Here is a 23,804-nt window from a genome sequence, read left to right as displayed (position 1 = left end):
GAGAGAGAAAGAAGATCCAAGCCTGGGACAGGGCTCAGGGCTGATGTCCTGTACCCAGGACGGGGGCTCTCTGCAGGACACAGAGCCCACCCATGATGCCGTGAAGTGGGTACCAGTGCTTTTGCCCAGGTGAGGAGGAACAGCGTGATAAAAAAGGGTCTTGGGTTCCAAACTCCAGTGGATTCTTCTCAGAGCTCCACTCTACTGAAGCTTGATCCCCCTCACTCTTTTGCATCCTGGGGAAATGTGAAGTTGGGGGCCCTGTTTGGAATAAAAGAGAACAGAGTTCAGTAATTGCTGACCCTAATATATGAGGTGCCCTCTTCCAGTTTCAATTTGATTCCAAGTCACCATTCTGCAACCTAGAGACTAATTGGCAAATTAAATCACACCAAGAAATCCTATATGCAAAAAGAGAAAACGGAAAAGAAATTTTTATGATTATGATGACTATTTTAAGAGGGAAAAGGAAATAAGGAGAAGGCAGAAGTAATTCAAACTTTGCACACTCCTCCAGCTAAGAAAATACAGGTGGAGACGTCAGCCCCATTTCTACATCAGATCCTGTGGCCTAAGTCTTCTCCCTTCCCTTATCCACTTCAGGTTCCCCTGGCCTTCAGCCTGGGGTGACCCAAATCCTTTTTTTTTTTTTTTTTTTTTTCTTGAGATGGAGTCTCGCTCTGTCGCCTAGGCTGGAGTGCAGTGGCGCAATCTCGGCTCACCGCAACCTCCACCTCTCGGGTTCAAGAGATTCTCCTGCCTCAGCCTCCTGAGTAGCTGGGATTACAGGTGCATGCATCACGTCAGCTAATTTTTGTATTTTTAGTAAAGATGGGGTTTCACCATGTTGGTCAGGTTGGTCTTGATCTCCTGACCTTGTGATCCACCCACCTCGGCCTCCCAAAGTGCTGGGATTACAGGCGTGAGCCACCATGCCTGGCCCAAATCCTCACTCCTAAAGGCTCTCAGCTTTGGTGATCTAGGGTTATGCAGTTCTGCCCAGACCACAGAGCCATAAAGTCATCAATTGTTTGTTCTGCCCAGAATAGCCCTTCTCCGCCTCTCTTTGGACTCTGTCTCTCCCAGCTTAACCATGTGGGTCAAATGAAAGCCTGAAGAATCCAGGGATAGGAGTTCCACCCAGGTGAGCCAGTCAGAGTCCTTCTCTGGGATCTTCTGAAACGAAATTAAAGGAAGACGAGGCAGGGAAGAAACAGAGATGAGAGACAGAAGTTCTGATAATGTTGCAGACCCTGTTTCCTGCATCTAAACTTATAGTTTTGTATGCCTTATTTTGCCAAGCCTAACTTGAGTGGAATTTCTTTCACCGACAATCGAAAGAATGCTGATTAATACAATAGCACAAGGTGGTGACCCCAGGGTCTCTGGGTTCCACTCACGCATCTCTCAACACTTATTAAGTAACAGTAACTCCCTTTCTCCTTGATAGCCATGATCAGTCCAGTCTACACTGAGACCACCCCCTTCTCCTATTCCTCTAGTGCTACCAGGAGCCGAAATCCCAGGGAATCATCTTTGTGTTTCTTGGTTAGAAACATTCCTCCCATGATGCTATCACCATGTTTTTTTTTTTTTTTCCCAAGACAGAGTTTCACTCTGTCACCCAGGCTGGAGTGCAGTGGCGTGATCTCAGCTCACTGCAACCTCCGCCTCCCAGGTTCAAGTCATTCTCCTGCCTCAGCCTCCCGAGTAGCTGGGGTTACAGGCGCGTGCCACCACACCCGGCTAATTTTTGTATTTTTAGTAAAGACAGGGTTTCACCATGTTGGTCAGGCTGATTTCAAATTCCTGACCTCAAATGATCCGCCCGCCTTGACCTCCCAAAGTGCTGGGATTACAGGTGTGAGCCACTGTGCCTGGCTGATGCTATCACCTTCTGACGTGCAATACCCAGAATCTCAGAGACAGGAAGAAAACTCTTAGTCCTTAGGTAAATCATATAAGGTGCCACAACCACCGCTACCTCTTCTTCTTATGCATTCTGGCCACAAAGGACAAAGCATTATATACATTGATTTAAAGCCTATATTGGGCCTGGTGTGGTGGCTCACACCTGTAATCCCAGCACTTTGGGAGGCCGAGGCAGGCGGATCACTTGAGGCTGGGAATTCGAGACAAGCTTGGCCAACATGATGAAACCCCGTTTCTACTAAAAATACAAAAATTAGCCAGGCATGGTGGTGCGCGTCTGTAATCCCAGCTATTCAGGAGGCTGAAGCAGGAGAATCGCTTGAACCCAAGAGGCAGAGATTGCAGTGAGCCAAGATCGTGCCACTGCACTCCAGCCTGGGCGATAGAGTAAGACCCTGTCTCAAAAAAATAAAAATAAAAATAAAATAAATAAAGCCTATATCGTGCTCTACAGGGCAGCACCCCAGCCTGGATAGCTGAGTCATCAATTCCATTGTTCTAAAAAGCTAGTTATTCCTTTTTTTTTTTTTTTTTTTTTTTTGAGATGGAGTCTCTCTCTGTCACCCAGGCTAGAGTGCAGTGGCATAGTCTTGGCTCACTACAACCTCCACCTCCTGGGTTCAAGCAATTCTCCTGCCTCAGCCTCCTGAGTAGCTGGGACTACAGGCGCCTGCCACCTGGTGAATGTTTGTATCTTTAGTAGAGGCAGGGTTTCACCATGTTGACCAGGCTGGTCTCAAACTCCTGACATCAGGTGATCTGCCCACCTTGGCCTCCCAAAGTGCTAGGATTACAGGCGTGAGCCACCACACCTGGCCTAAAGCTAGTTATTCCTAAATAATACAATACCTGCTAAGTCAAGTGAATTCATTTGAAGGAAATCAGATTGTAGCCTCTTTCTTTTTTTTTTCCCTGAGACGGAGTCTTACTCTGTTGCCCAGGCTGGAGTACAGTGGTGCAATCTCCATTCATTGCAACGTCCGCCTCCCAGGATCAAGTGATTCTCATGCCTCAGCCTCCCGAGTAGCTGAGACTACAGGCGTGTGCCACTGCACCCGGCTAATTTTTGTATTTCTAATAGAGACAGGGTTTCACTATGTTGCCCAGGCTGGTCTCAAATTCCTGGCCTCAAGTGATCTGCCCACCTCGGCCTCCCAAAGTGTTGGGATTACAGGCGTGAGCCACCATACCCAGCCTGTAGCCAGTTTTGTTAATCAAGGGCAGTGTTGTATGGAATACTCTAGCACTGTATAATTAATACAGTCAGTGCTCACACAGCAGTCCTGGTCACTCCATAATTTTCAGAGCTCAAAGCCTGAAGAAAAAAAAGTTCCAAATGCAGGGATGTCCATGTCCACAGGAAGACAAAAAAGCAGCTATAGAGATGCCTGTTATTCATTTGCCAGAGGCTTTTCCAGTGAGGACACCAGAGAATAATTCACCCCCAAGTGAAAGGGTATCTGTGGCTGGGTTCACCTACCCACATATATGCCAGGAACTTAAGTGGCAAGGACACAGAAACCTCCAGAGATGGCCAGTATCAGCCTGAACAGGGCTTTACAAAAGGCCATGCCATCAAGACCCAATGATGGACAGCGGGTAAGCCTCTTGGCAAACAGATGTCAGAGCCAAGAGAGGCTAGCAGTGAGTAGCCAGATCCAGGTCCCAGGGCCTGGGGTGTCAGGCAAGGAGACCAGAGAAGATGAGAGGAATTTCTCATCCAGGAAATAGGACAGGCCTAAGGGTTATTCATAGGTGGATAATTTCTCAATATCAGTATTCTCAGGAAGAAAGGGGTGGGTAAGATCAAGGTGTTTCAGCTTCAAAGACCTTGTCCCTTCCCACCCATTCATTTACATGTATCATACAGTTACAGAGTGCTTACTTTGTGCCAGGTACTGTGTTGGGAATTCAGAGCAGTATCAGAACTGGTCGTGGTCTTGGGGAGCTCCTTGTTTAGAAAGGGAAACAGAAGTCATGGTGTGTTGGCTCATGCCTGTAATTCCAGCACTTTGGGAGGCCGAAGCGGACAGATCACTGGAGGCTAGGAGTTTGAGACCAGCCTGATCAACATGGTGAAACCCCGTCTCTACTAAAAATACAAAAATTAGCCAGGCATGGTGGCACACACCTGTAATCCCAGCTACTTGGGAGGCTGAGGCACGAGAACTGCTTGAACTTGGGAGGCAGAGGTTGCAGTGAGCCAAGATCACACCATGGCACTCTAGCCTGGGTGACAGAGCCAGACCCTGTCTCAAAGAAAAGGAATAGACAGAAGAATGGGCTATAACAATGTAATGGGCCCTGCAACAGAGCCAGGAGGCAAAAGTAGTAAGCCCAAAAAAGGGTAAGGAAAGGCTTCACAGAGGTGATTTTTTTTTTTTAAGAGATGGGAGTCTTGCTATGTTACCCAGGCTGGTCTCGAACTCCCAACCTTAAGTGATCCTCCCACCTTGGCCTCCCAACATTCTGGGATTACAGGCATGAGCCACTACACCCAGCTAGCACAGAGGTGATATTTGAGCCAGGCCTTGAGGGATGAATAAGAGCTCACCAAGAGAAAGCAAGAGAAGGCATAGGAGACTGCATTTTCAGAGTGAGTTCAGGAAACACCCCGTAGGCCAGTGTGGCTGGAGCTCGGTGGGAAATGGAGGTAAGGTGAGGCTAGAAGATAAAGTTGGCCCAGTTGTGAAAGTTCTTGACACCATCCCAAGGAGCTTGGGCTCCATCCTGGCGGCAGCAGGGAAATAACTGAGGAAGCCCTCAGAGTTTCCATATCAGAACAAAGCACAATCCTGGATTACAAACTACGTTGCTAACCTGCTTTCTTCTCTCTTCCTGAGGTCACATCATCTGTCAACTTCCCCACATGGCTTTGGGAACTTAGGCAAATCAAATCATTTTAACCTTTTTGGGCTAAATAAAATAATATGCCTTAAAAATTGTTCAATAACATAGTGGTGAACATTGTCACTTGGGCTCCCAAGACCAGGCACAACCCCAGAGGACCTTTGACATGCCAAAGAGCCATTAAGGCAGATTGGAACGAACATTATTCCCCAGAATTGGTTCATCTTGGGAAAGGAAGGCCTAGGAAGCTGATGACCTACTTGTTTTGTTCATCCATTTCTCTACTGCTTCTTAAAGGTAAAGTGCCTCTTTAGTCTATCAAGAAATTACTATGTGTTTACCTTAGGTAAAATATGCCCATTCCCCTATCTTCCATTTTGGCTGTTTTCCCAGCTGTAAAATGACAAGGCGGTACATTCAATTAGAAGTTTTAAAGCATTTTTAGAGCCTTGAAGTCATTTCTTTTTCCTCAACAAAATCTTTCCAATATATCCAGTTTGAGATCTGTCTTCCCCTAAACCCTCCACCTAAGGGCTCCGAGGGAACTTCAGAGAAGTTTTAAAAGTTCAGCAGGGCACAGCTGCAAATCCACTGCACCAGATGAACCTAGGAAATGAATCCTCCCCCTGTCCCCAACCCTGTTCCCCTTCTCACCCACCCCTTCCAAGGGAAAAGGGAGAAACAGGTCTTTTCGGAGCTGCTGGAAGAATGAAAGGTAATATAAATTCTTTCTCTCCAGTGCACTCAAGCGGTCACCAGGACATCAGAAAAGCCAAATCCAAGGTCCCAAGGCTCTTGATCATCCAGTGCCCACAACAGAGGGAGTAAGCTAGATGGGGAAGCTGAAGTGAAGGAGGAAAGAGAGAAGGGGGTGCCTGTTCCACCCCCTTCCTAGCAGCTGCCTCTGTGGGCTCCATAATCCCCATGCCCTCTCCCCCACCCCACCCTCCGGCCGCCCACCTCTCCTCCACCCACCCCATTCATCAGTAGGAGGGCACTGTATCAGTACAGCCTTTCAAGGCCTGACAGTTCCTTTCTGGGTGCCCCCCACATGTAACCACTTAACCCCCAGCACAAAGGGCCAGCCTGAATGGGCTTGGAGCCGGTGGCTCGTGCGGAGGGGGAGGCCTCAATAGGATTTGGGGAGCTGGGTGTATAAACCGCTCTGCTCCAGCAGCCCTCAATGGAGGAGCTGGAGTTGGGGCATGTGCCGAGGGGAGGAGCTCGGCAGCTGCATCCCGCCCCTGAACAATGATTTATTCATTCTCCTGGCACGCACAGAGAAGACAGGCTGGGGAAACATGGCCCTACAAATCGCCCTCAGCCTCAGCTGATTCCCACGGCAATCATTGCAGTTCAGAGTGCCCCCTCCCACTTGTAATGTTTTGCCTCAAGCTTGCCCTTCCTCTTCCTCGTAAGGAAGTAGACTACATTACGGGAGGCCTTAAGTAGCCTTAAGTTCTGGCAAGCATCGTTCTTTGAGTTGGTTGCACCCAAACTCAATCTCACTCTCTGAAAGCTTTCTGGCCAGGTTTTCCTCACACACCCAGAGAAACAGATGCAGACAAAAAAATAAAAAAAAAAAGCACATAGCAAAACCTGTCTCCAGGATGGCCCCCAGCAGAGAGTTGGGGAGCTTAGCCTAGAAGTAACTGACAGGTGATGGGAATGTAGTAAATGTTTGCTGGATGAGTTAATGGCTGCTAACAAAAGGTAGTGCGCTTGCTGCTCTCACTCCTCTTCCCAGACCCTTTCCTCCTTCTTGTAGTCACATCCATCTGGCTCCAATTCCCAGAAGAATCTCTTAGAAATCTTTGGGGATGAGGGGACAGAATGAAGACAGGTAAGCAAAGATGCTAAAACCTGTAAATAAACAATGCTGGGTGGTGGTGGTGGGGGTGCGGTTTCAAGAAGTCAAATTGTGACAAAAGGAAATTTGCTCTCGCCCTCTTGCCTCCATATGTCATGTCACCAGGGCCAGATCACACACACACATCATCATAATAAATAAAACTGAAAATCAATACCGTTAGCAGAACAGGGAGAGCCAGAATGAAGTGACCATCCTCAGACTGGCCCATGGGCCTACTGGCCCCAAGCTTGTAATTACCTTGTCACACAGAAAACAAATCTATTGTGGGTGGTAAGTGTGAGAGGTGGGGGATCCCAGGCACGGAACTTGCCGGCCGGGGAGCAGGGGAAGGGGCACAGTAGGAAGACTGATTGGCCTTCAGTGATGGTGGTGCAGGAGCTTGAGACTAACAAAACTAAGGCCTGGACAGTTTAAGAAAGTTTTGTTGTTTTAGTCAGGAGGGTGAACACCCTAAGGGAGGTGATCCTGCCCAATACTGGTGTGGGGCGTGAAGTTGCCGGGGAAAAGGCTTCAAGCCCACTCCTGGAGCTTCAGAAGGGCAGGTGGCTAGGATGCTGCTGCCCTCTGGTGGGCATAAAGAGACAGTATCCACACCTCCAACGCTGGAAATCCATTGCAAAGGAGTCTCCGTTCTTTGTTGTTCTAAAGGCTTGGCCACCAGGACTAGTGCATTCATAGCTTGGATTTCCCAGGAAGCCAACTCTGAGACTGTTTAATGTGCCGGATGTTTATTAAGAACCTCCTTTGGGATCAACAGCTGTGGAAGAATGAGAATGAGCAGGAGTGGGCAGAGGAAGAAGCTGATCTACAAGACAAGACAAGCCAGTGACAGCCTCAGCCAACCCCACAGGGAGCTCTGAAGCTAGAATGGCCCTTCAGAGTTGACCCAAAATAAGCTAAGAAGGCCAGGCCTTTATACACCTGTTGCCATTGAATGTGGGCTATCCTTGACCTTGGGCAAGGTGCTCTCTGAGGCAATTCCCACCCTGGAAGGCTGTCTGCATAGTGCTTCCAACAGCTAGGCCAACAAGGCCTTCATGGAAGGGTCCACCCTCCACACCATAACTCATCAAATATTTGTCAAAGGAACAGCAGGTTTAGATCATGCCTCAGGCTGCAGGCTCAGTTGGGACAGTCTACAAGTCTCAGTTACCGGGGCTGTTATGCACTGATCCTTGGAAACGGTGAGGGGGGCCTTAATGCTCGGATTCATGGATTCATTCATTCAACGAGCATTTGTTGAGATTTACTCTGTGCCAGGCCTTGAGGCAGACACTTTACAATTTTTTTTATTTAATCCTCACAACTGTGAAGCTAGTATTAACTCAGATTATTCAGATGAGATCAAGTTATTAAGTAGCTTTCACAGTCCAATGACACTTTGAAAAAAATGCCACTCACAATGGGACAAGGGCTATTGCTGCCGCCAAAGATTTCTCAGGCCAGAAAGGGTCTTGGCTGTCTTCTGTGTGTGTGCATATGTGTATGAACGGGATGGCTTGCTTTCTGCTTTCAGCCAGAACATTTCCTCTATGGCAGCCAAGAGCTATGCCTCAATAGCCTCCTGCTTTAATTCCTTCCTAAAAATGTTGCTGCTCAAGGTAACAAAACCACAAGCTTTTTTTTTTTTTTTCTTTTGAGGCAGTCTCACTCTGTCACCCAGACTGGAATGCAATGCTGCAGTTTTGGCTCATTGCAGCCACAACCTCCAGGCTCAAGTGATTTCCTACCTCAGCCTCCCAAGTAGTTGGAACCACAGGTGTATGCCACCATGCACAGCTAATTTTTGTATTTTTTGTAGAGATGGGGTTTTGCCATTTTGCCCAGGCTGGTCTCAAACCCCTGAGTTCAAGCAATCCCCCCACCTCAACCTCCCAAAGTGCTGGGATTACAGGCATGTGCCACCATGCCTGGCCCAAAACCACAAGTTTTACAAATTCCTGGTTGTAGCTACAGAGCAAGCCACCATTGCCCAAAAGAAAACTGGGCTAGCTCCTTCCCTAGATAGTCAATGGAGAGACAGCCCTGGATCCTCAGTGTTCTTTTAGCCATTTGATCATCAGAAAGTTGATGATAAGTTCTTCCCTAATGTCTAACCTCCATATTTGCTGCAACTCTTTGGGACAATAACATTGAAGGGACAAGAGGCACAGGTTTCTGTTTCAGAAAACTCTCAGTACCCTGCACCTCTCACTAACCTGCCCACTCTGTGTAAGGGACTGAGGGCTGGAAAGATAGAGAAAACTGTCAGCTGCTGTTCTTCTATAGCCCTGATGGGTTCTAATCCTTGGTCAATTAAGACATCCAGCAACCAACATGAAGATTTTAATTTTCTCATTTAGATTCTAATCATAAAGAACTTGAAGGAAAATGAAGGAGGGAGTATGCTTGGAAGTCATGGAACAATTTCTGGGTCTAACTACAGAGACATTCACTCAACCTCACCCTCCCCTCAACCATACACACACACACACACACACACACACACACACACACACACACACACACACACACAGATACGCCTTTCCTGCTGGGCCCCCAGAACCTAATTTTTCATGTTTGGAAAACCCAGATGATTTTTGCCTAGGTCCATCTGGTTTTCCAAATAACCTGTCTTTTTGATAAATAACGTAAGTTAAATTAGACAAGACAAACCAACAGAAGGGTGGGCAGTCAGCCTTTTTCCTTCCCTCAGCCTCTGAGAAAAAGAGATGAGGGCCAAAAAACCCAAACCACGGCTCACTCCCAACCCTGCCCCAGCACTTTCTACCCCTTGGACTAGGCAATAATTCTCCAGCCTGGAGCTGGGAGCTGCCTCTTCAACCCTACATCTAGCCCACCAGCCATCAAGAATTCCGCGGACTACGGTTCTCTCTAAAATGAAGGGAAGGAACTCAGGTGTCCACCCCAACTCCTTCCAATCACCCTTAGGCTGTAGCTACTTCAAACTCCCTTTTCCCATTATGAATCCCACCACAGGGAAGAACTAAATCAATAAACTGAAAATGAAAAACCTTTAAGGTGAGAGGAGAGAGGACAAAAAGAGGGGATGGGAAGGACGTGGATGATACAGACCAAGACAATAAAACTACTGGGGACAGAAACCAGGCACCTTGGTCTCAAAAGGTAAAATCTGAGGTGACACCAGCCATACACAAGCCATGTCTATCTCCCCAGCGCACTAGAGAGTCCAGGCATACACACAGGCCTCCATTTCTACTGCTATAACAAGTCTCAGCACATAGCTAGCCACCAATGGTGGACTATGGAGCTTTGTTGGGGCTTGGCTTCTCCTTCCCACTCAGCTCTACCCATTCCTCAGCAGTGAGTTAGCCTGCATTAGTGCAGCCTCTTAAATATGTACATTCACTTCACATTAATTTGTACCTTTGATCCTAACCATACCCTGTGAGCTAAACCAAGTCATTTCACATGAGCCCCATTTTCCAGTTGAGGAAAAAAGAGACTGACTTACCCAAAGTTATGATGCTTACAAGCTGCAGAAAGAGCAAGGACTAAAGCTCTACACCTCTATTCTGTCCTACACTAGAAAGCTCCTCTGTATATAATTCAGCTCTATGCTTTTCACCATTAGCTCTTCCAGGCCTCCCATCACTCACTGCTCAAAAAATTCATTGAATTATTTTATGTGCCAGGCATGGTGCTACCCAAAGCATACATTTTCCAACAAAACAGATATGGTCTGTTTTCACAGCACTTACAGTCTAGTAGGGAAAGCAAGCCTCAACAAACATTAAGGTAACACATCATGATGATAGACCCAAAAGAACAGGAAACCTAAGGCTGGGTGTGGTGGCTCATGCCTATAATCCCAGCACTTTGGGAGCCTGAGGTAGCTGGATCACTTGAGGTCAGGAGTTCGAGATCAGCCTGGCCAACATGGTGAAAGCCCGTCTCTACTAAAAATACAAAAATTAGCTGGGCACTAAAAACACAAAAATTAGCCAGATGTGGTGGTGCGCACCTGTAACCCCAGCTACTTGGGAGGCTGAGGCAGGAGAATTGATTGCCCGGGAGGCCGAGGTTGCAGTGAGCCAAGATCACGTCACTGCACTCCAGCCTGGGTGACAGAGTGAGAATCCATATTAAAAAAAAAAAAAAGAATAGGAAACTCAAACAGAGGTAACCTAATTAAGAAAGGGGTGGTAATGGTCAGAGAAGGCTTCTCTGAAGAAGTTAGGCTTAAGCTAACACCTTCCCTGTCTCTATCAAAAATACAAAAATTAGCCAGGTGTGGTGGTGCGTGCCTGTAACCCCAGCCCCTTGGGAGGCTGAGGCAGAATTGCTTGAACGGGGGAGACAAAGTTTGCAGTGAGCCGAGATCGTGCTACTGCACTCACTCCAGCCAGGGCGACAGAGCGAGAATCCATCTCAAAAAAAAAAGAATAGGAAACTTATACAAAGGTAACCTAATTAAGAAAGGGGTGTTAGGCTGGACTTGGTGGCTCATGCCTGTAATCCCAGCACTTTGGGAGGCCAAGGCGGGCGGATCACGAGGTCAAGAGTTCGAGACCAGCCTGACCAACATAGTGAAACCCCGTCTCTACTAAAAATACAAAAATTAGCTGGGTGTAGTGGCGCATGCCTGTAATCCCAGCTACTTGGGAGGCTGGGGCAGGAGAATCGCCTGAACCCGGGAGGCGGAGGTTGCAGTGAGCCGAGATCGTACCACTGCATTCCAGCCTAGGCGACAGGGCGAGACTCCGTCTCAAAAAAAAAAGAAAGAAAGAAAAAAGAAAGGGGTGTTAATGGTCAGAGAAGGCTTCTCTGAGGAAATTAGGCTTAAGCTAACACCTTGAGAATTATGCATTAGTCAGACAAAGGAGGAGGATGGGTGTAGGGGAGGGCATTCCAGGGAAAGAGGACACTTTAGATGCTCCTGAGGCTGCATGTCATGAGAAAGAAGAGTAGACAGGAGGTTGGGAGGCAGAGCTATGTCATGCATCGGCCATGAGAAGTTTGAACTTTGAGTGCAGCGAAAGACATTAAAAGATTTTAAGTAGGGAAGTGTCATCCTCCAAAGTATATTTACATAAAGGTCGCCTCTGGCTGCTGTGCAGATTGGATGAAAGGGAAGCAAAAACAGAAGTGGGGGGGCCAGGAGGCTACGGTAGGACCCTAGAAAGAAATTGTGGAATCTTGGACCAGGGGGCTGGCCATAGAGCTGGAAGAAATGAGCTGATTCAAGATGCAATTTGGAAGTAGAAATAACAGAACTTGGAAATTGTCTGATTACAGGATTAAAGAACGGGTCAAGAATGCTCTTCAGATTTCCAGTCTGAGTGACTGGATATATGGAGGTACCTTTTACTGAAATGGCAAATACAGGAGGAAGAGCAGGTTTTTAGAGAAAATCACATTTTCATTTTAAGTTTGAGATATTTGAGAAACAATGGGCCTTTCAGAAGTGGCCTACAATATATGATATAATTGTGATACTGGTAATTTCTTTCATTCTCAAAGGAGGTGAATTTCTTTTTTCTGGGAGCTACTGGCAATTTCTTATGCTTACAGAGTGGCACTTGACATAATGCACTGACATACATTTTCCAACTGAAGCCCCCCAGCAACTCTGAGACAGCCATGACGTAGTATCCTCATTTTATAAACAGAGGCTCTGAAAGGTGTAGTGTTATTTATTCAAACTGTGGTAGGTACCACTACATTCCAAGCTGTGTGCCAGGCGATGAGTAGGATATAAGGGTAGAAGATATAATACCATCTCAAGGATGACATAATCAAATAGTATCATGGGAACACTCCTCCCAGAAATACTCTCCTCTATCCTTAGGAGCACAAATCCCAGGACAGGATGCCACAAGAGTGATTAGACATAACCCTAGGAGATAAAAACCAAAAACACCCCCTAAAAAGTCTTCCAGCCTGAGCATTAGAAACTCTCAAAGTGAGAAGAAGTTTGTAGAGAAGCAGTTGAGAAAATGAGGGATGCCACAGAGATCTGAGTACCTTGTCTCTAGAGCTTTGGTGAATAAAATCTTATGGTTTATGGAAGAGACCCTAGTATGGCTGTGCAACTGTGAATTAATGAGATGAAATTAGAGACCTGTTTAAAGAGGTTAATACCATGTATCCCTACTCAAGTGTATGGAACAAGGAAGAAACAAAAACACTGACACTGAGCCTACCCTATCTCCCACACTCATGGGCTCTCATCCCTCCAAATATGTAATTTCCAAGCTAGTGAAGCTGAGTCCTCCTCAGAGCCATAGTGGCAGGTCCTGGGGCTTCAATTTCATTAAAACATAGCTGATGCTGCTGGCTCAGTGCTTTGGGCAAAGGGCATATGGGTCAGATCGAAACTGTCCATGTCAATCCTGTTACCAAGATCAAGGCTTAGCTTACTTTATAGCAGCCATCCTGGCATAAGGAAAAGTAACCCAGAGTTTGACTCAAGTTTTCTTTCTCCAAAGAGTGCTTTCTCCCAGGAGCCTCAATCAGAAACCATTTTCTTTCTTTCTTTTTTTTTTTGAGAGGGAGTCTCACTCTGTCGCCCATGCTGGAGAGCAGTGGCGTGATCTCAGCTCACTGCAACCTCTGCCTCCCAGGTTCAAGCAATTCTCTTGTCTCAGCCTCCCAAGTAGCTGGGACTACAGGCACCTGCCACCACCACGCCTGGCTAATTTTTGTATTTTTAGTAGAGACGGGGTTTCACCTTGTTGGTCAGTCTGGTCTCCAACTCCTGACCTTAGGTGATCCAGCTGCCTCAGCCTCCCAAAGTGCTGAGATTACAGGCATAAGCCACCACGCCCAGCCCAGAAACCATTTTCTCCCTGGATTTCTCAGGCACTAATTTTCTTTTTTTTTTTTTTTTAGAGTTGGGATTTCACCATGTTTCCCAGGCTGGTCTCGAACTCCTGAGTTCAAGCAATGCACCCACCTCAGTCTCCTAAAGTGCTGGCGTGAGCCACCGGACCTGGCTGAATTTTCTTATCCTCAGTTGTCAATTCCAATTGTCTTTTCTATCTCTCCTCAAAAGACATGTAGGGAAACAAGAGGGAAGAAATATCTAGCCTTCCTGCTCAGTTCTCTTTTGCCCAGCAAGGGCTACTTTGCCTTGGGAACTGTTTAGAGAGTTCAAAGAAAGAGGCAAAAACATGTATCTTGAACCCATGGATAAAATGAAGTACATACAAACTTAGCTAAAGAGAAAGGCCAATCAAAGCTGTAACAGGCTGGGCATGGTGGCTGAGCCTGTGACCCCAGCATTTTGGGAGGCCAAGGTGGGAGGATTACTTGAGGCCAGGAGTTCAAGATCAGCTGGGGCAACACAGCAAGACCCTGTCTCTACTAAAATAAAATAATTAGCTGGGCATGGTGGCATATGCCTGTAATGTGGCCCAGCTATTCCAAAGGTTGAGGAAGGAGGATGCTGAAGCCCAGGAGTTCAAGGGTACAGTGAGCTATGATTGTGCCACTGCACTCTAACCTGGGCAACAGAATGAGACTGTCTCTAAAAAATAAGTTTTTTAAACAAAGAGCTATAATAGAAGGTACTATTTATGTAAACTCAATTATCCTCTTCACCTGAGCTGAACCCAAACCACTTGGTAAGTTAACTTGATCAATTCACTAGGACTGAGAAGCCAGTGAGGGGACAATTGCAGCAGCCTCTCAGTTTAGACCCAGAGGGTTTCCCTGGGATGGAGATAACCTGAAAATGAAATGCTCCTCAAGGTTAGACAGGTACTGACCTACGAATGAGCATTCAAGCTGGACAGCAAATCTTCCCTTCAAGGCATTAAGATTTATTGAAAAACTACATACATATTAAAACATCTTTATACACATTTTCCCCATTATAAGATTACAAGTATACAAACATAAGTATTGTCAAAGTCAACATCTTGAGTATTAGAAAACTGTAGAAAACCGGCCGGGTGCGGTGGCTCATGCCTATAATCCCAGCACTTTGGGAGGCCGAGACGGGTGGATTACCTCAGGTCAGGAGTTCAAGACCAGCCTGGCCAACATGGCGAAACCTCATCTCTAATAAAAATACAAAAAAATTAGCTGGGCATGGTGGCAGCTGCCTGTAATCCCTGCTATTTGGGAGGCCAAGGCAGAATTGCTTGAACCTGGGAGGCGAAGGGTGCAGTAAGCCGAGATCGTGCCATTGTATTCCAGCCTAGGTGACAGAGCCAGCCTATGTCTCAAAAAAAAAAAAAAAAAAAGAAAAGAAAAACTGTAAAAAACCTACAACCTAATTGCATCAATTAAATTGGTGTTCCCATCTCCCAATAAAAAACTGGCACACTCTCTTCCAACTGCCCAAGTCCAGGTCCTGACACTGAAACCACAGTATTCACATGGAATGTTTTTCCAAAGCAGCACTGATGCTCAGTTCTGAGGGGAAAAACATTTGTCTAAAATTCTGAGAAGCTTGTGGTAGTTCAGGGAAAATGGAGAATGATGGCAATTCTCTTCGATAATATTTTAATTAAATTCCATGGTGGTCTTCTCTCAAAATTAGTAATGAAATGCTGAAATGTCCATTGATTAGTGAGGGCAATGTATGTAAGCCAGGAGAATGCAATAAATAAGGGTTATGTTTCTTCTTGTCAGACCCAGAAGGGAGATCTTTGAACAACAGTGCTTCAAATTGAGAATTCAGTCCCAGGAAGGGTCTCTCTGCCCCACAGACTATGGTGGACAAACACTGGGTGTAACACTTTATCTTCATCCCCAAGCCCCAGAAAATTAGAGGCACAGTCTTTCTGACTTGGGTACCAGTTTAAGTCCTTATTAAGCAGCAAAAATTAATTCAAAATTTGATGCTGCCTTGGGAAGAAGCATACAGGAAAATGAAAGGGGTAAGAGTAATACAGCAGCCCATCTGTTGGTTCCTAGGTCCTCCATCTAAGAAATCGTTCTTTTGGCTGGGCACAGTGGCTCACGCCTGTAATCTCAGCACTTTGGGAGGCTGAGGCAGCTGGATCACTTGAGGTCAGGAGATCGAGACCAGCCTGGCCAACATGGTGACTCCCTGTCTCCACTAAAAATACAAAAATTAGCCAGGTGTGGTGGCATGCACCTGTAGTCCCAGCTACTTGGGAGGCTGAGACAGGAGAATCACTTGAACCCGGGAGGCAGAGGTTGCCGTGAGCCGAGATTGCACCACTGCACTCCAGACTGGGCAACAATGTGAGACTATCTCAAAAAAAAAAAAAGGTATCTTTCTTTCACCGAGCCCCGGTCATCATGGTACGTATCTCATGGGTGTAAAGGAGTCATTATGGTACTGATTTTCACTGTTTAATCTGGAATGTCACACTTTTCCCTACTCTTCCTCTTCCAACCACTTCTATCAATCACAAAGAGATATTAACCCAGAAAGCTGCTACGATAAAATGTCAAATGTCTAATGGAGGAAGTGAAACCTAACCCAAGGCCAGGTGCAGTGACTCATGCATGTGACCAGCACTTTGTGGGGCCGAGGTGGATGGATCATTTGAGGTCAGGAGTTCAAGACCAGCCTGGCCAACATGGTGAAACCCCGTCTCTACTAAAAATACAAAAATTAGCTGGGCGTATTGGCACATGCCTGTAATCCCAGCTACTCGGGAGGCTGAAGGAGGAGAATCGCTTGAACCTGGGAGGCAGAGATTGTGGTGAGCCGAGATCACGCCACTGCACTCCAAGCTGGGCAACAGAGTGAGACTCCATCTTAAAAAAAAAAAAAAAAAAAGGAAACCTCACCCAAGTCACCCAAGTATTCCATGAGTTGTTGATGTTGTAAATACTGCAGAATTGAAATCAGTGGCCAATTCAGGGAATAATACTAGGAAAAGAGATGTCCAGAGCTGTGCAGTAGAAATCACTGGAATTTCTGTCTGCAATCTTATTGCATTGATTATGAAAGAAGGAAGGATCATTGGCTGGAGTGTCAATTCCAACTTTCAGTGCTAGAAACTTCTCAAAGCAGTCTCAATGTAGATTTTGGCACCTTTGATGGTGTTAGCTCTCCAAATATTTGAAGATGCTTCGCGTCAATCCTGAAGTGCTATCATCTGTTTTGAGGTGCTTAGGTGAAGGAGAAGTCATGAAAGATGGACCCCTTTTCTTCACCTAGAGAGCAGAGAGGGAGTCAGGGCCAGCTAAAGACCTTCATACAAGTATTTACCTTCAATTAGCTCTCAAGCAACTCATAAATTGTGGATGATTAACAACAGAAAAAAAGAAAGAAAGATAAACTTTCTCGGCAAGTTTAAAAGTTGATTACCTACTGGGGTAGCAATTCTCTTGTACCTTATCGGGGAGTGCAACATTTCAACATTGCAGCATAGAGGTTAAGCCAGAATTTTTGTTTTTAAATTTAAATAAATGAATAAATTCTGGTTTGGGAAGCCACCATATTAGTTCTCAAATTCCATACCTGAGACTTAGACGATTCCTTTGCCGCCTCAGCCTTGACAGGAGAAAGTGTATGAAAGACAAAGTTTCTTGAATTTCGAGGAGCACTGGGGTTACGGTCAGAGAGAGCAGCCAGTTTCTGAAGCACAGCTTTGGGCTGGTTTAGCAGTGAGCCTGTCTTCACCTGAGGAAAGAAGAGTCATCTGGTATCAAATCCCAAGTGCCAACTAAAGAATGAAAAGTCCTTCCCTCCCTGCTTCCCCCTAGATATTGAGGGTACATATGCCTACCCTATTCAAATAGAAAAGAAATAGCAGACTCCTTTGACATTAACTTTTTCCCTGCAGCCACCTCCTTCCTCTAATGACAGAGACTATTCTCTAAGCTGGACCTGGGCCTTTATAACCTGTAGACTATGATGTCAGATTAACAAGGTTCCCAACCAACCTGTTGAGCACTTCCTGGTCTGATGGCTTCAAAAGGATTTCTGAGCAAAGACTTTGATTCCTGAATAACCATAGGGCGACTGGCTGGAAAGAAAAGACAGAGAGGCCTATTCTGGGAAAAGCTGATTAGAATTACTTTTAAATCTAAACAAGCTAAGAAATCTTGTAACTAAATCAATATGCTAAAGCCATGGGAACTCTGTTCTATATAATGGTGACTTTGAAACTATAATAATTGGCTCCAAGAAGAGACACAACTAAGTTGAACAGTAATCATTTAAGAAAAACAGAAGTGGTCAGTGTAGGGAATAGTGAAGAGCTTCATTTCTGGAGTTAAATATTCTTGGATTCAAATCCTACCTCTAACACTTAGGTATACAATCCTGGGCAACTAGAGAAAGCCAGAATTAACTACTCTGAGCCTTAGAACATAAAGTAATACCAGCCACATATACTCATGAATACAGTCTCTACTGCCCAATAGTCTAAGATCTAAGTACACTGTCTCCCACCACCTCTGTGAAGCCTCTTTAAGACAGTATTAGACACAAGCTTATGATTAAGTTGCAACAGCTCCTGAAGGTTAGAGTCACCTCCAAAGCTCTACCACTAACAATCCAGGGGGCTAGACCCTAAGGAGAAACAAGAGCTCACCATTCTTCTGCAGTGCTTTGGCTGTAACTTTCTTGGCCAGTATCATAAACTGACTGTCCTCCCCAATTTCTTCTTCTTCTTCAGCTGTAATTTTCCCCTGCTGTGCCTGAAAAAAAAAAAATATATATATATATATATATATACAGCATTAAAAGTCTATAGCCTTCCTAAATAGTTAGCATGGCCTGGATTGTGAAACTAGAGTTCCTGGGGTATTTGTTTTCCTTTTTGCAGCCTTTGTTGCTTTAGACAAAAAAAAAATTAATCTTAAACATGAAGAGAACTGTCTATGGTATAGCCTTCTCAAAACACAAAAGATAGCTCAAAGATTAAAAGAGATAGCAATATGTTGCCTAAGATTTTGAAACTATCATGACAAGCTAAGATTTTGAAACTATCATGACAAGCTAAGGGACAGTCTCATAAACTAGGGTCAGAGTAGGTGAACTCCTACCATGTCCCGAAGCCACTGCTCTCGTTCAATTCGCTCCTTCCTCCACCTGGCTTCTGACTCATCAAGCTGTTCTTCGGTCTGATCATCATCAGAGTCTCTGTGGAACAAGTCCATCTGGGAAGCATCATCTAAACAAAGAGTGAAGGTAATCAGCATTCGGCAGTCCTCACAGGAGAGGGTGCTTGGACAGACAAAAAATAAACCCTTATCATTTACTATATAATGATGTAAACTTTTCCCATCCACTAACAGAAAACAGTTACAACTAGGTCTTCACATAGCCTGTTATAGTTTTGCTTGCCATTTGCCATCTGAAACTTGACAAATATGCATTGTAACTGTTTGCTTTTTTTTGAGATGGAGTCTCGCTCTGTCGCCCAGGCTGGAGTGCAATGGCGTGATCTCTGCTCACTGCAACCTCCGTCTCCCGGGTTCACGCAATTCTCCTGCCTCAGCCTCCTGAGTAGCTGGGATTACAGGCGCGTGTCATCACAGCTGGCTAATTTTTGAACTTTTAGTAGGGACGGGGTTTCACCATGTTGTTCAGGCTGGTCTTGAACTCCTGACCTTGTGATCCACCTGCCTCTGCCTCCCAAAGTGTTGGGATTACAGGCGTGAGCCACTGCGCTCAGCCCGTAACTGATTGCTTTTAAAGACAACAACCAAGATACCTATGTTTTTCCATCGAAACTTCCTCATTCGCCCAGGACCATCGCTGTGCAGATCCCCATCAGCAAGGTACCTCTCTTGGTATAAACGTAGCTGTCGCTTATCATCATCCAACATAGTTTTCCTGCAACAGGAGAAATAAGGTGTTCAAAACAAGGACCATTCTGGCTGGTTATAGGGCTTGTCTTAAGATGTACCCTATTACTCAGAAGGGCTTGTTGGGATACTGACATGTGTATTTTCTTGATTTGACTCTGCAGTTCCTCATCAGAAGGAAGTACTTCATCAATTACGTCCTCTTCATATTCATCAATTTCTTCCCCATCATACTCATCTTCGCTTCCCACATCACTTCCTGACACCTCTGCCTCATCCTCCAGGTATTTCCTCAACCTCCTAGAAAGAATTTTGAGGATTAGAAAATGCAACAATGAATATACTCACAGAATATGGAAGCAAAGAAAAGCAGAACAGAGTCACTTCTAATAATAATAAACATAATATATTTGATAATATTTAAATTTTTTTGTAATAGTCTCCACTTATGATGGTTTGACTTAATGATTTTTCAACTTTACGATGACATGAATGTGATACGCACTTAGTATGCTTCTCGATTTACGATGGAGTTATATCTGGATAATATGAAAGTGCATTTTCAACTTATGATGGATTGATCAGGATATAGTCCCATTGTAAGATGTGGAGCATCTGTATTTAAAAGTTGATCACTTAATATGTCTTGTGTGCTAATAACTGTGCTTTACAGGCATTAACATATTATCATAGGAATGGGTACTATTATTCTCTTCATTTTACAGTTGAGGGAATTGAGCCTCAGAAAGATTACATTTACCCAAGGTCACATAGCTAGAAGGTAGCAGAGCCTGGATTCAACTTAGATTGGGTGATTTGAAAGCCAGAAAACTCTTAATCTCTTCTACATGTATTAGAATACCTGCTGGAAGGTTCAAACTATTTCATTTTGCATTTGAGCACACCAGCTTTAAGAGACAAACTAGAGATGGTGTGGTGTAGAAAGGTAATAAACTGGGATCTTCTTACAGCCTAACAAATCTTGACCCCCACATCAGAAGGAAGACTAAGGCTCAGAGCTCCTGGTAATCAAAACGACTACTAGTTACTTCTTCTGACTTCGGCTCCCCCGGAGAATAAATCTGGTGTCACCCTGGATTCAAAGTCATCTTGGTCCCATGTGGTCCAAAATGGCAGAAGTTTGGTGGCTTTCTGAAAACTGATTTTTATCGAAGACCTATACTGTATTTTCTTTTCTTTTTTTTTTGAGATGAAATGTCGCTCTGTCGCCTAGGCTGGAGTGCAGAGATGCCATCTCGGCTCACTGCAACCTCCACCTCCTGGGTTCAAGTGATTCTCATGCCTCAACCTCCCGAGTAGCTGGGATTACAGGTGCGTGCCACCATGCCTGGCTAATTTTTGTTTTTTTAGTAGAGACAGGGTTTCACCATGTTGGCCAGGGTGGTCTTGAACTCCTGACCTCAGGTGATCTGTCCATCTCAGCCTCCCAAAGTGCTGGGATTACAGGCATGAGCCACCACGCCCAGCCTATACTGTATTTTCTTAAAGCTAAGTTGTTCTAAATCCTAGGGTTCCTAGAAAATTCCTTCAGGGGCCACTAGTCACTAAGTTTCCCAAACTTCCCACTTACCATCTTTGAACAGTTCAACTTTTATCTGTCATTCTTTAAAAGATTTTATTTGAACAAAGAGCTCTGCAGATAAGAACCACTACCTTAGAAAAATCTATGGATAACCTAATGCTGTATGAGAGTTAATTTGATAGGTGATAAATTAGAACCCAAAGTGAATCTTAATAGAATGAAATGATGGGATAAAAGCAACCATATAAATCTAATAGGGATCAATATGATGTCCTATATGTGAATTCCAAATCATTCACATACAATATAATATTAAATACCTATTAGAATTATCTTTATAAAACCTTTTTTTTTTAACATCATAGGAAAATGTTTCTGGATATGCTAAGTAGAAAAAAAAAGATGCAAATTATACATATAGAAAGATTGTACAAATCTCAACTATATAAAAATATATGCATAAAAAAGATTAAGGGGAACTAACTAACTTTCATTTATATCCTGGATGGTGGACATGGATAAGTTTTTATTTATATCTTTCTGTATTCTTTTTTTGCGGGGGTGGGGGGGAATGGAGTTTCTCTCGTCGCCCAGGCTGGAATGCAATGGCACAATCTCAGCTCACTGCACCCACCACCTCCCGGCTCAAGCGATTCTCCAGCTTTGCCTCCTGAGTAGCTGGGATTACAGGCACTGGCCATCACGCTTGGCTAATTTTGTATTTTTAGTAGAGACAGGGTCTCGCCATGTTGGCCAGGCTGGTCTCGAACTCCTGACCTCAGGTGATCCACCCGCCTCAGCTTCCCAAAGTGCTGAGATTATAGGCGTGGGCCACTGCACCCGGTTTGTATTCTTTTAAATATCCTAAAATAAATATTTTACTTTCATGACCAGAACAACATATCAAAAAAATGAGTTGGGCCGGCCGGGTGGGGTGGCTCACACCTATAATCCCAGCACGTTGGAAGGCCAAGGCGGGTGGATCGTGAGGTCAAGAGATCGAGACCATCCTGACCAACATGGTGAAACCCCGTCTCTACTAAATATACAAAAATTAGCTGGGTGTGGTGGCACGTGCCTATATTCCCAGCTACTCGGGAGGCTGAAGCAGGAGAATCGCTTTGAACCCAGGAGGTGGAGGTTGCAGTGAGCCGAGATCATGCCACTGCTCTCCAGCCTGGCGACAGAGCGAGACTCTGTCTCAAAAAAAAAAAAAAAAAAAAAAAAAGCTGGGCGTGGTGGCTCATGCCTGTAATCCGACTTTGGGAAGCAGAGGCAGGAGGATCACTTGAGGCCAAGAGTTTAAGACCAGCCTGGGAACAAAGCAAGGCCCCATCTCTACAAAAAATAGAAAGAATTAGCCAGGTGTGGTGGCACATGCCTGTTGTCTCAGCTACTTGGGAAGCTGAGGCAGGAGGATTTAAGTTAAAAAGTGGCAAACTATTAACTGACTGTTAGGGGAGATTTCACCTAATCTAAGTTGAATCCAGGCTCTGCTGCCTTCTAGCTATGTGATCTTGGGTAAATTTAATCTTTCTGAGGCTCAGTTCCTTCAACTGTAAAATGAGGAGAATAATAGTACCCACTCATAAGATAATTTTTTTTTTTGAGATGGAGTCTTGCTCTATCACCCAGGCTGGAGTGCAATGGGGCAATCTTGGCTCACTGCAACCTCCGCCTCCCAGATTCAAGCAATTCTCCTGCCTCAGCCTCCCAAGTAGCTGGCACTACAGGCGCCCAGAACCATGCCTGGCTAATTTTTGTATTTTATTTTGTATTTTGTATTTTTAGTAGAGAGGGTTTCACCATGTTGATCACACTGGTCTCAAACTCCTGACCTCAAGTAATATGCCTGCCTTGACCTCCCAAAGTGCTGGGATTACAGGCATGAGCCACTGTGCCTGGCATAAGATAATATGTTAATGCCTGTAAAGCACAGTTATTAGCACACAGGACATATTAAGTGATCAATTTTTTTTTTTTTTTTTTTTTTGAGACAGAGTCTCGCTCTGTCACCCAGGCTGAAATGCAGTGGTGCGATCTCGGCTCACTGCAACCTCCACCTCCTGGGTGCAAGCGATTCTCCCTGCCTCAGCTTCCTGAGTAGCTGGGACTACAGGCACCCGCCATCACATCTGGCTAATTTTTATATTTTTTAGTAGAGACAGGGTTTCACCATGTTTGTCAGGATGGTCTCGATCTCTTGACCTGTGTCACCAAGACCAGGCTGGTCTTGAACTCCTGATCTCAGGTGATCCGCCTGCTTCAGCCTCCCAAAATGCTGGGATTACAGGCGCAAGCCACCGTACCTGGCCTAGTGACCAAATTTTAAATACACCTGAAGGAATGGACATATTAATAACACGTACATTTGCCTTTTCAACTTCTCAGATCGCTTCAGGAGTTCTTCTTCATCATCATCTTCATGGTCTTCCAGTGCCAGATCATTACCAGAGTCACTGTGTTCATCCTACAAAATCAGCATCATATCCAAATTAAGCAGAATAAAATGCGTCCTCAATGAAAAAAGGATTTATAAACATCTGCCCAAATACCTCATTCTAGGAAATTGTTTCTGATAAGATGCCAAACTTAGAATTCTCAAGAACTGAGGGGAAAAAAACACTTGAGGGCAGCAATACATGGAGCTCAGTTATGATTACTTTGTTCCCTTCATACTCACCTCATCACTATCAAACTCATCATTTGAAACAAGCCGAAAGTCTCCAAATTCCTCCTCCTCGTCTTCCTCTTCCCTAAAATGTAAATCAATGAATCAATAAATAAGTTGTTGAAAGCAAACTACAAGTAGTCAGCCAAGTTAGGAATTTTAAAAAAATTTTGTGTGTGTTAATTTTTTTTTTTTCTCTGAGACAGTCTTGGTCTCTTACACCA

General features: G+C 44.9%; 1 protein-coding gene across 2 annotated transcripts in view; it reads right to left on the bottom strand.

Annotated features, from left to right (window-relative positions):
• Positions 1-271: 271 nt before the first annotated feature.
• CLSPN (claspin) overlaps positions 272-23,804 on the bottom strand; it is a 50,080-nt gene continuing 26,547 nt past the window's right edge. Inside the window, exons 17-25 of one of the 2 annotated variants that reach the window (XM_014344492.4) lie at positions 23,593-23,665; positions 23,279-23,379; positions 19,502-19,666; positions 19,273-19,394; positions 18,602-18,729; positions 18,148-18,253; positions 17,495-17,577; positions 17,070-17,231; positions 272-1,176 (exon numbers count right to left, since the gene is read on the bottom strand). In XM_014344492.4, coding sequence (XP_014199978.1) covers positions 1,024-1,176; positions 17,070-17,231; positions 17,495-17,577; positions 18,148-18,253; positions 18,602-18,729; positions 19,273-19,394; positions 19,502-19,666; positions 23,279-23,379; positions 23,593-23,665 — 1,093 coding nt within the window. In that variant the 3' untranslated portion in view covers positions 272-1,023. Of the gene's footprint in view, positions 1,177-14,421; positions 16,763-17,069; positions 17,232-17,494; positions 17,578-18,147; positions 18,254-18,601; positions 18,730-19,272; positions 19,395-19,501; positions 19,667-23,278; positions 23,380-23,592; positions 23,666-23,804 lie in introns of those variants that run through there. The other variant, XM_003812577.7, reaches the window with a different exon arrangement.

Source organism: Pan paniscus, chromosome 1 (genome assembly GCF_029289425.2).
Source record: "Pan paniscus chromosome 1, NHGRI_mPanPan1-v2.0_pri, whole genome shotgun sequence".
NCBI classification, from domain to species: domain Eukaryota; kingdom Metazoa; phylum Chordata; class Mammalia; order Primates; family Hominidae; genus Pan; species Pan paniscus.
This window is presented reverse-complemented; position numbering and strand designations above follow the sequence as displayed.